General features: G+C 37.1%; 1 protein-coding gene across 1 annotated transcript in view; it reads right to left on the bottom strand.

Annotated features, from left to right (window-relative positions):
• Positions 1 to 396: 396 nt before the first annotated feature.
• ANKH (ANKH inorganic pyrophosphate transport regulator) overlaps positions 397 to 14,130 on the bottom strand; it is a 105,943-nt gene continuing 92,209 nt past the window's right edge. Inside the window, exons 9-12 of the mRNA XM_034411896.3 lie at positions 7,302 to 7,431; positions 5,506 to 5,629; positions 3,298 to 3,397; positions 397 to 537 (exon numbers count right to left, since the gene is read on the bottom strand). Coding sequence (XP_034267787.1) covers positions 421 to 537; positions 3,298 to 3,397; positions 5,506 to 5,629; positions 7,302 to 7,431 — 471 coding nt within the window. The 3' untranslated portion in view covers positions 397 to 420. The remainder of the gene's footprint in view (positions 538 to 3,297; positions 3,398 to 5,505; positions 5,630 to 7,301; positions 7,432 to 14,130) is intronic.

Here is a 14,130-nt window from a genome sequence, read left to right as displayed (position 1 = left end):
TTCAGCAAGCAAAATAAAGCTAATGATCCCCCTCCCCACAAACCCCCGTTGTATTTTTATATTTCATTAACAATAATAAAAAGAAATGGGGCAGGTATAAGAAGATGATGCAGGACGGCAACACAATCCATGAATCAACAGAGAGACTTTGGTTGACCAAAGAAAGATAAGGTCCCAAAAACATAGGTTTCCTCTACTGAATAGCCGCCATGTCTTTTGCTATTGCATGAAATGAGAAAAAAGAATCAGTGGAAGGGGAAGAAGAAAAATAGAGACTGTTCCTTTAAGTTCCTCATCCATGCCAGCATACTTGGTATGCTATGAATTCATTATCTGAAACCTTCAGAAGCAAGGCCTCATTATTAAAAGTAAAGTGTGAGAGAAGTAAACTTCCAGTTTTCCCTGCAGAATTTTCATTTATTATTCATTATCTTCTCTCATTTCTACGATGTCCGTCATTTCTTCTGTTGGAGGCATGTCAGTCATTGCTGAGTCTTCACCTTCTGTCGCAGTCTCATTATCATTCCTCTTCTTTTTCTAGATGGGAAAAAAAAACAGTTTTGTAGAAGATGACCTGCAGGCAAGTTGCTTGCTTGCCTTCCTGCCTGCCTGCCTGGGTTCCAGCCATTCGTAGATCTCTGGATGGCTTAGATAAACACACATGTAACACATAAAATTATAAAGTGCTAAAAGTAAACGCCAAATCATTAAATTCTAAAGAGATTTAATCTCCTTCCTATTTAAGAGGAAGTCAGCCTCATCTGCAAGGGCAATTTATTCCACAATGATTGCCCTGCCTTAGAAGAAGCAGAATTAGTTGCTAAAGTTGGATATATTTGTGGTGAGTTCGGCACAAAGCATGCTCTTAAGGAGGGCAGCGCAGTTTTTACAGAGTATCCTCCAGGTAACTTGGCCACGTACATCTTTATACTAAAGTGAGCAACCTCAACTGGGTTTGGAAAGCAAATGGCAACCTGTGTAGATTTTCCAACACAGGGTGAAATGGTATCACCTAGAACAGAGGTCCCCAATCCCCAACCTGCTACCAGTTTGTGGCCTGTTGGGAACTGGGGCGCACAAGCAACAGGCAAGTATGTGAAGCTTCATTTGTGCATGCGTGATAACTAGGTTATTGTTGTGGCCCACCAGTGGCCAGCAGAGCTGGCAGCAGATTCGGACAGTAAGGAGGTTGGGGAGGAATGTGGGCCAGTCCTGGAGTCTGGGGAAAAGGTTCAGACATGGCTCTGAGTTGGAGGCAAAGAGGGGGCCAAGGCCATCTGGTAGTTCTTTGCTATCTCTGGAGTCTGACATCAGCGAGGCAGAAGAACAGCATGAGCCTGTTCCCAGTGTGTGCCTGCACAGAGCTGCCAGGAGACAGGAACAATTAAGGAAACAGGGTCGACTTGGGAGTAAGGCTTGGAGATGATTAGCCCCTCCCATAAGACATAAAAGAGAAGTGAACGGGATGTGAGCTTTTGCAGGAAGCAATTAGTTCATGTGGTTGGTAAAAGCTTTGGGAAAGTTCTGTTTGACTCTGTGCTAAGTTTGGCCTTGCCCTGCATGTGGCAATTAGTTCTCTGGCAGCATTCCAAGGGAGATAAGGTGAGTGTTTGTAAACACTCCCCTGCAAAACTGTTTGAGAAGCCAGTCGGACTAGGAATGACAATAATTCACAGCCGTATGAATTAAAGAGGTTTGCCGGGAGTAAGTTTGTGCCTTTTAATTTCTAAGGAAGCCTAGGTCAGAACAGTTATGTGCGTGCAACCATCCTCCCTGCTGCCATAATAATAACGATTATACCAATAAGAGGGGCTAGTAGAGAAGATAAGAAGAATACTAATACTACTACAGTTCATACAACATGGATAAATATACTAAGACATAAGACAGTATTATGGGAATTAGATGTTTAGCAGAGTGATGGCATGAGGGAAAAAACTGTCCCTGTGTCTAGTTGTTTTGTAGTATAGTACACTACAAAACAATTGTAATGGCATAAGGAAAGGAGTTGAAACAGTTTATGTCCAGGATGTGAGGGCAGAATGTGGCAGCTTGAGTAACAATGAGTATATCTTAAAACACCCATATTATATTTTCACATTGTGAGTTTCACTGGCATCCAATATGCTTCTGGGTATAATTCAAGGTGAAGATTAGTCACATCTAATGCCCTTCATGCGGTCAGGAAATTTGAGGAATTGCCTTCCTCCAACCGTTTCTACTACCTATGTCATCAGGATTGGCAGGAGGAACATGTTCTGGGTCTTTGCCTATTAAGGAATATCATCTAGCAGAACTCTGCAAGTGTTACAGCACCTGCCCATTGGAACACCACACCACCCAGGATTAAGATGGCCCTGACCCTGCTGATCTTTCATAAAGCTTTTAAGGCTAGGCTGCTTTCCCTGGCATGGGGATCAGGATTGAGTTTTTGAAGATGGTTCATTTATTGCTGCTTCATTTATCCTCAGTTGCCATTTTCTCTGTCTGTGTGTCTGCCTTGAATTGTAATCTGCCCAGAGTCATTGACTGAGATGGTTGGCTATAGAAAATGAATGAATGAATAAATGAATGAATGAATGAATGAATGGCCATTCTTGTTGTTTTTCTTGACATTTGTAACTATGTTAGATGAGTGGACATATAAACTTAATAAGTTAAGTAAGGAAATTTGATTTTGAAGAAAAAAAAACTCCAAAGCAGATTTTCTATTGTAGAATTGGCACAGAAAAAACTTTTGAAATTATTCCAGCCTTCCACAATCTGGGCTCCCTTCCGAATGGCCATTACTGAGAATTCTCAGAGGTGAAGTCCACTCATCTGAAGGGCAGCATCAAATTATTTTTAAAGCCATGGATAAATTTGGATTCAGTATCTGATAGACCACAGCCTTCTATTCCATTAATCATTGCCAATCTACAATAATAAATAAAAAAATGAATTTATAATTCATCTTCTCATCTTCTAAGGTAGGTAGGTTTTCAACTGCTGCACTCATTTATGGGATGCTTTACCCTATGAAGATGTATCTGAAAGGTTGTAAGTTCCTCATCTCTTTATTAGAATCAGATGAGCAAAACTTCTCAAGGACTCGGTTAAAGAATAAAATAGAAGCTATGCTCTACGTACACAGCAATAAATTCAGTAACATGCTTATAACAAACAGTCTTCAGTTCAAAAGACCATTTCTGGTCTTCAGAAATCATCAGCATTACTGTAGGCTGAAGGTACAAGCAGATAAACAAGAGGTCTGTTTCTTGAGAGAATGTCTTATCTGTTTTTGAGAGAATGTCTTACCTGTTTTTGATACACATAACAAGCTGCTATTGCAACCATAGTTGATTCTCCTACAAAGCCAGCAAGAAGTGATCCTACACCTAGAGTAGCTCCATGGACCCTAAGAATATCAGAAAGAAATACATGCTATTCTCTCATATTTAATCACTGTATTTTAACAATAAAGATTACCAGAATGATGAAAGTTTGGTTACATTAATACTTTAAATAATGTTCTTTCTGTATAATGATACAGAATAAAACTTGATATCACTCCCCAAAATTTTCCCTGGTCCAGTCATTGACTGTAATGTTAAAGTTTGATTACTACCAGCACAACAACATGCAGAAAGATTATCCTGGTTGTGAGGGGAAAAAATGCAGGGCTGGGAAAACCGTATCTTCATGATGGAAGAGAGGCTCCAAGTGGGAAGGACCTCCTAAAGAGAAGGGGGCCAAACTGATGACTGGTAATATAGATAATGTAAGGACTAGGGGTGTTATAGGAAAGAATAGGCTATTAGAAAAAAAAGCAAGAACTTCAAATATTGAAACAAAAATTGTATGGCCAAAGAATGGGTATATACAATGCAGGACTAGGTAGCCAAAAAAGGTCATGTGCTAGTCTCAGAAGCAACAATATTGAATTACAGAAGTGCTCTACAAAGGTTACATTCCATTTTGTTCACAAGTCCAAACAAGTATATGTACTGTATGTGGTGTGCTGTAAACTAATATTCTTCCAACATCTGGGACCTCCTAGGTTGAAGTTGCAGACAGATCTGTTCATATCAGTGAAAGTTTGTAACTCAAAAATTCATAAATAGACTAATGTTTGATTACTTATTCTTCTCAGCTGCCATGTAGATGAGCAGTGAAAACAAGCAGTGGGTGCTACCCTGTATATATGCCTGATTCTTAGCCTGCCACACAACCTAATCACAAAATCTAGGTTTTAGAGTCATCTTCCAACATCTTGCAATAATAGTTTTCCTGACAGAAAGAAAAAGAACTATGCACACTCTTACAATTCTGAAATGTGTATATAGTCTCCTCCATGCAGCAAGATCCCTGCCCCTCCATCAGGGGTGAAATCCAGCAGGTTCTGGAGAACCGGTAGTGGAAATTTTGAGCAGTTCAGAGAACTGGTAGCGGAAATTTTGAGTAGTTCAGAGAACTGGCAAATACCACCTCTGGCTGGCCCAGATATTTTGCAATATCCTTCCCCTGGAGTGGGGAGGGAATGGGGATTTTGCAGTATCCTTCTCCTGGAGTGGGATGGGAATGGAGATTTTGTAGTATCCTTCCCCTGCCACGCCCACCAAGCCACACTATGCCCACCAAGCCACGCCCACCAAGCCACACCCTCAGAACCGGTAGTAAAAAAAAATTGGATTTCACCACTGACTTCCATCATATCATTATTGTATCTGGGTTGTGATTTCCATTTGGAAACTGAACATATATATTCTAAAAATCAGAGTCCCAACATCATCATCTAATCAGTCAGTTTAGTGTGGTCAAAATGCAGCAAAGTCACACATTCGAGAAACAATGCACAGAAATGAGTTTCTTTATCAAAGCTTTTTGCAGATAAATATATATCAGCTAAAATTAATGGGGGAAATAACAGTTTCAATCAACTTTTAGGAACACTTCATCAACTCTAAACCTCACTAGCAAGTAATCCTATATACAAACCAAGTCTGTTTGGCATGCATCTAGACTGAACTACTTCCAATTCTTTGCAATTCTTTGGAATGTTCTTTACGGCTTTACAAAGCTCCACCCCCATTAAAAATATTGGCTCTGTCCTAGTAGAAATGCAGAGCAGTCTTTCCATTAGAGAAAGAAATCAAGAAAAACAGAAAGGTGGCCCATGTTCACAAAAAGTTTGTCTGCTCCAGTAAACAGCTGAAGCAAACCCTGATCTAAATTATCACCACATACACAAAGGATTTAATGTGGAAAGCTATCACTATGGGTATAATTGTTCGGCAGAGTTTCCCAATAAATCTTTTCTGAGATGGTAGCATTCTTCCCTATCTTTATGTCCTTCCTTTTAACCAATAAGCAATTCCATGCACAGTTGAACTGTGACCCAGCAAAGTAGCAATTGGATGCAGATGGAGAATATTGTGATTTAATGCAATGGATAGTATGACTTTCTGTTATAGAAGTCATGGCATCATTGACAAAAATACAAAAGGCTAACAGAGTATAACTTACCCTAAATAAGGCAGCACAATCAAACTGGTGATGAGAACAATGATGCGCAGTACTGAGCTAGGAGCTAGGACAAAAGTCTTTTTCAAGGTCATCAACCATCCTGTCAAATGTGCTCTTACTGTGACTAAAGAAGAAGAACACGGAAAGAATGATTACTGGTAGCAAAACCTCGGATACATGCTCAACTTCTAGGAGAGAATTCTAGTTCCCTCCAGGAAAAAAATAAGATTGTTTTTTCCCCTCAGGTATCACATGAAGGTCTGAACTACATAAGAAAATGAGCATTATTCCTCAGGTATCCCATGAAGGTCTGAACTACATAAGAAAATGAGCATATAAAGAAGCTGCAAACACATAAATAACTAGCTGGAGTTACGATACACTTATCAGTAGCAAAATCTGATTTCTCCTGTTGCTTAAAAAATAGGATTTGCCAAGAAAAAGAAATCCTTTGGCTAATATACTAGTAAATTAAGATCCTTGTGATATAGTTTGTTGCCCTCTCAAAATAGCACATTTCTACTAAAGGTCTGATCCACCTTCTTCAACCTAAAAGATGAGGCATTAACACAACTGACTCCAGACTTAGTCCTGCTCAGACTGGGGAACATGAAAGGAGCCTGCCCGAAAATTGCATTACTTTTGGCAGTCCCTTGAGCAATGGAATTGTCACTGGCAAATTCTTTCAATCCAGTCACACCCTTCGGTTAGCTTTGCAGGTGCTTCTGACGTGAATACAGACTTGCTCAGACTGAGGACCTTTATTTTATCTGGTATTAATCTGTATTGCCTCATAGTTTACATTTTAATTTAAAGTAGTTGGAATTATCCTGTATACATGGCATTCAACCATGGATACAGAACAAGGTATACATGGCTGAATGCCAGAGCAATAATTGGGCTGGGGCAGTTCCATTATCTAATGTTTTATTCTGCCATGATTCCCATTCTGTGTTCACACCCAGAAAATGCTAGTTTTAATCTTTAAAATCTTAACTAGTCGTCAATAGCTGAAGATCCTTCCAGAGGTTCTGTACTGTAAGTGTCCACCCAAGTACAACCAAACAGCTGGGAAACAAGGAAAATACTTTCTTAGTGAGCTACTTGTGAAACATTATCTTCAGAGATATGCCTTGTTATGGTGTGTTTTTTATATTCCAGGTGAAGACTTTTCTTCACTTTACTTTAGTTTAAACTGCGATTTTAAAATGTGGGCTCTCAATATATTTGAAAATCTTAGTATGCTTATTTTTGCTTTATTTTTGTTCCCTTCTGAGTAAACATATTTTTATTTTATCATTATTTGCCTTTAATGTTAGGTATAGTCAAATCAGTAATGCCCTGGACTAGAAGGCAGGAGATGAGTTTTAGTCTTGCTTTATGCATGGAAGCCATCTGGGTGACTCGGTCAATCACTGTCTCAAGCCTAGGAAGATGATATTGACAAGACACTTCTGCAAATGTTGCCCAGAAAACTGCAAGAATTTGTGCCCGTAGTGTTTTCACAATAGTAACTTCATCTAAAATCCCTGCACATAGCAAATTAAATATTGTCTTAAGAGTTATAGATGAGCCTTGTTTAGATGTGTGGCTTTTGTGTGTGTGACGAGCTTTTCTTTACCCAGAATCGAGGGACACATTCTCAAAAGCTCTGAACAAGTCATAAAGGTTGATTGTTCCAACTGGGAGCTTTTATTTCTACAAGTGATGCTTTTTGGTGGATTGTTATGCAAAGCAGAAAAAGCTTTGGGTTAATGTAAACATTCTGTACCATTCATTTCTTGTTTTCTACATACCTGGAACAGGAAAGAAGGAGAAGATGCGAAGAGGAATGACACAGAGCTCTGCAAAAGCAAAATCAACTCCAATGATGTCAATCAAGATCTTCTCAGATACATTAGGCGTCCAAAACATTACAAAGCAGAGCTGGAAGAGTCAGAAAATAATAGTTCATGATTAGATATTGTCTCTTAATTAGCTAAATGTGCCATTGGTTTTCAAAATATAGAACTTCAGCCTTCAAAGCACCTGCAATTTACACTATGTTTAGTGACTGCTAGGATCACTGGAGATTATCAGTCACTAGACCTAAATAAAACAACAAGCCTATTGTTTTATTTAAAACAAAATTAATATTTTATTTAAAGTAATATTCTTGCTCCATATTGCCAATATTTCTACCTGTATGAAAAATTCCAGGTTTAACTTCCCTTTCCAAATTCCCAAAGCAACTCCGTTTTGACCTACATTTCTGTTAAAATGTAGTGAAAATATACTTTTAAAGACAGATTAACATTTCCTTGTTATATTTCTGACTTAATCAATATGCTGCTAATGTTCTTTTATTTTAATGTCTTCAGTCATTCATTTTCAAGCACAAATGAGAGGTTTGCAGTTTTAATCAAAAAAACAAAACACTTCTAGTCTTTAAAATGAAGTCTTCCAAGAATATCACATTGCACAACTCTTCTAAATATGTTTTTAAACTTACATAAGTACAACCATACATACATTTATAATAATATATGAGCTTTCTAAAATATTGCACACTTTATACATTTCTTGCAGCAATTTATTTATTGGTTTTAATTTTTTAGGCTACCCATCACTAACTAAATCTGTAAATGTCAGAATCTAATAATTCAATTTCAATTTCCGTTTAATTCAATGTATATGCCGCCCCTCTCTGAAGACTCAGGGCGGCTCACAATATATTTAAAATCCCAATAAAACCATTTAAAACATTAAAAACATCAAATTATAAATTCTCATACTAAAATAGAATTAACTTTTTTTTTTAAAGGACTATTTTCCTCATGTTTTCGGCATATGTTACTTCACTTTTTAAGCTTAACTTAAAACTTTAAAACTGTAACTTGGAAACTAAAAAAGTTTTATGAATTAAGAATGAAAATAAGATTAAGAAATTGCCTTTCTGTTTTGGAAGTTAGGTATATTTCCTTTTCTAACTTAACATGAGAATGGATCTAATGACTGAAAATGAAGAAACTGTTGTTCATCTAATTCAATTTAGATAGCAAGCTGTGGGTTAAAGGGTTACTTCTTTGTTAAGAAATAACAAAAATTGAAAATTGCAATAATCTTTAGACAAAATTATTCATATTTGGGGATCAAGAACTCAGGGTAAATTACTAAAATTAATTAGACTGAAGTTAGCCATAATCCACAGAGTTCTTTGATTTTTTCTTTGTTTCAAGTTTTTTATTTTATTTTACATATACATATCAATGCGTGAACCATGTGGCACCTGGGTGTCATACATTCTAATACAAATAATCATAGTTATTACGTTCAACCAACTTATATATTTCTAATAATAATATACATTTATATTAAATTGTAGTCTATCATTATTTAATTATTCCATGTTTTAATATATTGTTCTAATGCCACTCACCATATTATTTGATCATACATAAAAATACCGCCATTCAATTTCTAAGCTTCCCTCTTGTTATTTTTATTATGTAAAATATATATACACTAATATTCCTCTTTCTCTTATTTCTATCTCTATTCTAACTTTTAATCATTCTAATCATATTCTTTACAATCATCAAATCTATATAATTCTGATAGTTACACATGTTTATATTAAAGTATGTTCTTTCATTATTTAATTGCTCAATGTTTCAGTATATTAAAACATACTTAATAATACCCCAATCTCTACTTTTCCCATTTTATTGTTACTTTTATTCCATTATATAAAGGTATGTATATACAAATGTTTCCCTCTTCTCTTATTTCTATCTAACTTCTAATCATGCCACCATTCTAAAAAAGAAGGGAAAGAAAGAGAAAAAGAAAAGCAAATCAAAACATCACAGAAGAAGAAGAAGAAGAAGAAGAAGAAGAAGAAGAAGAAGAAGAAGAAGAAGAAGAAGAAGAAGAAGAAGAAGAAGAAGAAGAAGAAGAAGAAGAAGAAGAAGAAGAAGAAGAGGAGGAGGAGGAGGAGGAGGAGGAGGAGGAGGAGGAGGAGGAGGAGGAGGAGGAGGAGGAGGAGGAGGAGGAGAAGAACCCTTTCCTTTCTATCCATTGTCTCTCGCTCGCTTCAGTACTTAATTGCTATGCTTTTTTTGACTTGCCTTCCATCTTCCTCTCTTGGATCTTTCTCTCTGTCCACATCTACTTCTTGGCTATTCAATCTAAGTATTTCTCCCATCTCTACCTTCTTCCACTTCCTAGCTTCCAAAATATCTGCCCGAACCCCTATCTCCTGTTCAAAAGTATCTTTCTGTATCTTCAATTCTCTTTTCAACTCTCTTAAAATATTTTTCCCCTGATTTAATTCATCAATCACTATTATTTTTTATTATTATCTCCTCCTTGTCTTCTTTTGTTCATTGGTTCTTTGGTTCTACCTTTTCCTCCATTCCTTCTGTTAGTTCCTCCCTTTTCTGAGTGTCTAGATCTTTATCATCCCTTGTATAGTATTTTCCATTTTTTCCTTTGTGCTTTGGAAAATCAATGCCATCTCCTTCAAAGTTCCACTCATTTCTTCCTTATGAAGCATCTTATTTTGTTTTTTAAAAAATCCCACTTTTGTCCAGTAGTCCAAGAACCATCTATTCAGACCTAAAATTTCCCTTCAAGAAGTACACTAATCACAGTTCTTTGTATCCCATAGGTAATCAATCAGTTCTGTTTAAATAGTCCCAGAAGTTATCAAAAGCCTCTTTACATCCCCTTTATAGGTTCAATCTTCTAGCATAACATTCAAGGGTCACTTTAATTAAATAACTTCCTTATTCTCATGTTTGAGTCTCCAGTAGTCATGGGATAGTTAGATATACAGTAACCCAGTAAATATTTTCACAATTCTTCATGTAAGTGTTCCCAGACTTGTATATTTTTCTTTTGTCAGCAAGTGGTGGTCTCAACTTAAATTTCAGTGTTACCACTAGTCAGTCTAATTTTAGTTATTTTGATCAACATTTTAATTATAATTCAATTATAGAAGCAGGGTAAGTTTTTTAAGTAAATAATTCTAGTGTTTTAAAATGTCTTCCCATTACCACATCTTCCCAGTTTAAGAGTTCAATTTTCTATATTTTTAGAGATTTATTGTTTTTGTCTCTTTAAATCCTTTCCTTTTGGTCTGGTATTTTTTTCTGAGTGCTTAATTGCTGCTTGAACAAATAATTTTGAACAAGTAGTTCTAAATTATTCCTTGGGGTTAGGTTTTATGTGAAAAGGAATCATCTCTCCCAGTTCCAGTCACTGTTCACCTACTTCACTTCCGCACCAGTCTTAGTTGTTCCTCGGTTGTCCCTGCTTCATGGCAGCCATCTCTAGGCTGCTTCTTCTCCTCACCATGGCCAAGAGGAAAAAAGAACCCCAGGTCAGACAGGAGAGTTGCGACTCCCTGCGACCTCACAGGGAACCCCTCTTTGCTTTACCACCTCTACAGGGCGGTTTTGGCTCCTTTCGGAGCCCACCAATGGGGAGAACTCAGCACGGGAGAGACCCGCTCCTCGTGCCCAATCTCACCATGACATCAATTGGAAGCCTGAGTTATTTGATTTTAAGGATTTATTGCAGATCACAGATTCAGATATTTGTTTTAAGGATCTGACTAATTTTGGATCTGAGCCACTGTATTGAGAAAATATTTGGAGAGACTTTTATTCCAAACCAATCAGAAAATATTTTAACATAGAATATATATATCATTTCATTTCATTAGGCTACAGCTCTTCTCATGTGAAGAAATGTATGTGGCAGTGTTCACACATCTACTTCAATATGGCATGTATTAATTCTTTCAGCATAAAAAGATAAACAAGTGCTAAGAAATGAACAAATAACTTTTTTTTAAAAAATGCACCTTCATCTTGCACAAAGAACACAATGTATATTACCAGGACTGCTTCAACTTGATGAGAGAGGGTAAGCACAGAGCAAACTGTTCAGCATACAAGTCTGTAATGTCAACTTGTACACATCCATCTCATAAATCATTCCAATGTCCAACAAATACTCTCTCGTTACCTAATGCAGTTTCTTCCATCTGTTTCTCTTTACGAAGAAAAAACAGAGACTTCTGTCTGATCATATCAAATCAGCCTATTCTCCTCTCTAACTCAGTAGCTTCGGTTCAACAGTTCTTTAAAGCTTCAGACTTTTCCAACTATCTGCACATAGGAGACTTTTCCCACTATCTGCAAACACTTAGGACCTCATAGTATATGCACTATGGTGATAGTTAATCTCAACATACATATCCCCCCCCCCTCAAAAAATATTGTATGTTTCAAAAGGGAAGTGACTACTGCTGCAGCTTACACAGCTAACAGGAAAAGCTCTTCAAAAAATAGAAAAGGATCTTGCTTATGCTTCTCTGAAGCTGATGAGGTTGACTTAAGGACACCTCCTCTCCTGGCTACTTAGGGCCCTCCATGACATATGTCACTGCCTAATCAGTTTTCTTTCCAGACGAAAATTTGATATTTATTCCAATAAGAAGGGAAAGAAGCTCACTGGTGAAACTGTATCACTCCCCATGACTTTAAACTGGATATCCTGGCCTTTCAGCCCACCCCCCTCCCATGATCATATGATCAAAAATCAGATGCTTGGCAACTGGTTCATACCTATGGCCATTGCTGTTTCCCAAGGTCATGTGATCATCTTTTGCAACCTTTTGACAAGCAACCAAGAACAAGGAAATTCACTTAACAACCAGGTTACTAACTTATCAACTGTAGTGATTCACTTAACAACTGTGGCAAGGGAGGTTGTAGAATGCGGCAAAACTCACTTAACAAAGGAAATTTTAGGCTCAATTGTGGTTGTGAGTCGAGGACTACCTATACATTTAGAATGTATTTAGAAATTTTATTTTTCAAGATGCAACTGCTACCAAAGTGGCTTACAAATGTCATTTACATTTTTAAAACAGAGAAAAATCTGATCTCCTTCCTCCAAAATTATGTGTCCTGGGGGGAAGAAAAGGTAGAGTCCTCTTAGTCCTAGACCAAGACTCTTGGGTTAGTCTCTGTCTACCTTTCTCCTTCTTTTCTGCAATGCTTTTGGCAATTGCTCTGTGCAAGCAGTATTAAGAAGCAAGCCAGAAGAAGGAAAACAGTATGATCAAAATAATTTTTTCCCTCCTTTTCTTCTCAACATTAGGTATGGGATCAGAATAGAACATTTTTATTGGAAGAGTCAGTTTGATCTAACAGAATAACAAAGCTGGATGGGATCTTAGAGGTCTTCTAGTCCAACCATCTCCTGTTCAAGCAGGAGACTCTATACAAGACCCTAGATCGAGCAGCAAATCCTAGAGGCGGACACCTTGGAAATTCTGGGGCAGGGGGGAGGGAAGGGTCACATTCTGTGCAGGGGACTCTGTTGTAACTTTGAATGGTTGCTAAGCGACCAGTCATAAGTTGAGGACTACTTGTAGAGAGAGAAGAATGTGTCAAAAAAAAATAAATAGAAATACCATTATAATGAGAGAGTAATGTGCTAAACAACTTCTTTTTTTCTTAAAAGTACACCTGAAAGATGCTGAGAACTATCCAAGCTGTTTGATTACTAGTCCAAGAATGGATTAAGAACCTGTTTGACTAGAATGTAGGCACCGTATGTTTATTATAAGGGTAAAAAACAGACCTCTCCTAGTCAAATAACATAAAGTACTTTGCTATTAAACTATTGAAGGTAGCATTTTATTTAGTTCACCAAACTTCCCAAGATAGCTCAGGATTCCACCCGGTTTGTGGGGGCAATAAGCTGACTTTGTATAAAAAAGAACACCGCTTAGGGCCCCCCCGAAAACCCTACTAAGCAGGTATATACAGAAGTATGAAGGCTATTGCTTAACGCATTGTAAGCCGCCCTGAGTCTCCGGAGAAGGGCGGCATATAAATCGAACCAATAAATAAATAAATAAAATATTGATAAAGAAGAATATTTATAGCTCTGGGTTGAAATGTGGGGTCCTTGATGCTCTAAAGGAGGAAAAAATGACTAAAACAAGTCCCCAAAACACGTCCCCATTAGCAATTAACACCTAGGTGAGCTTAGATTAATCAAGGAACTGCCAAACAAGCTAATAATAAACAGCTCACTAGAATATAAATTGAGAGCAAATCTTATTCCCTTACTAGCACTGATGAAGTTACCTAGTTTGGGTAATGAAACTTCTGCAAGAAAACAACAAAGCTCAGAAAGCACCAAAGACCTACCATTTCACATATTGTTCAGGATTTATTTATCAAATTTATATAGCTACCCATCTCATAAATGTGACTCTGGGCGGTGTGCAGTAAAACCAACAATTAAAACCCTCTTAAATAAAAATTAAACCAGGAAGCATTAATCAGTAATAATATTTAGTATTTGTATGTGACTTATTCAAGGTTTTCTTACACAAGCATTTTAATTTATGAACATAAAAGACTTCAGGCAGATAATGAACAGCTGGGAGACTCAAGGATAAATGAAGGACCTGTCTAATTAAGAAGATTAATGAGATTTTTGATTAAGAATAAGCACCAACTCACAATGAACATCTATTTTTAGAAGCCAATGCCCAATATATAGTCAACCACACTTGCTGAAAAGGAAAGAGAAGTAATGAGAAGATTAGTGATG

The sequence above is a fragment of the Pantherophis guttatus genome, chromosome 3 (genome assembly GCF_059756535.1).
Source record: "Pantherophis guttatus breed Tessera chromosome 3, ASM5975653v1, whole genome shotgun sequence".
Taxonomy (NCBI): domain Eukaryota; kingdom Metazoa; phylum Chordata; class Lepidosauria; order Squamata; family Colubridae; genus Pantherophis; species Pantherophis guttatus.
This window is presented reverse-complemented; position numbering and strand designations above follow the sequence as displayed.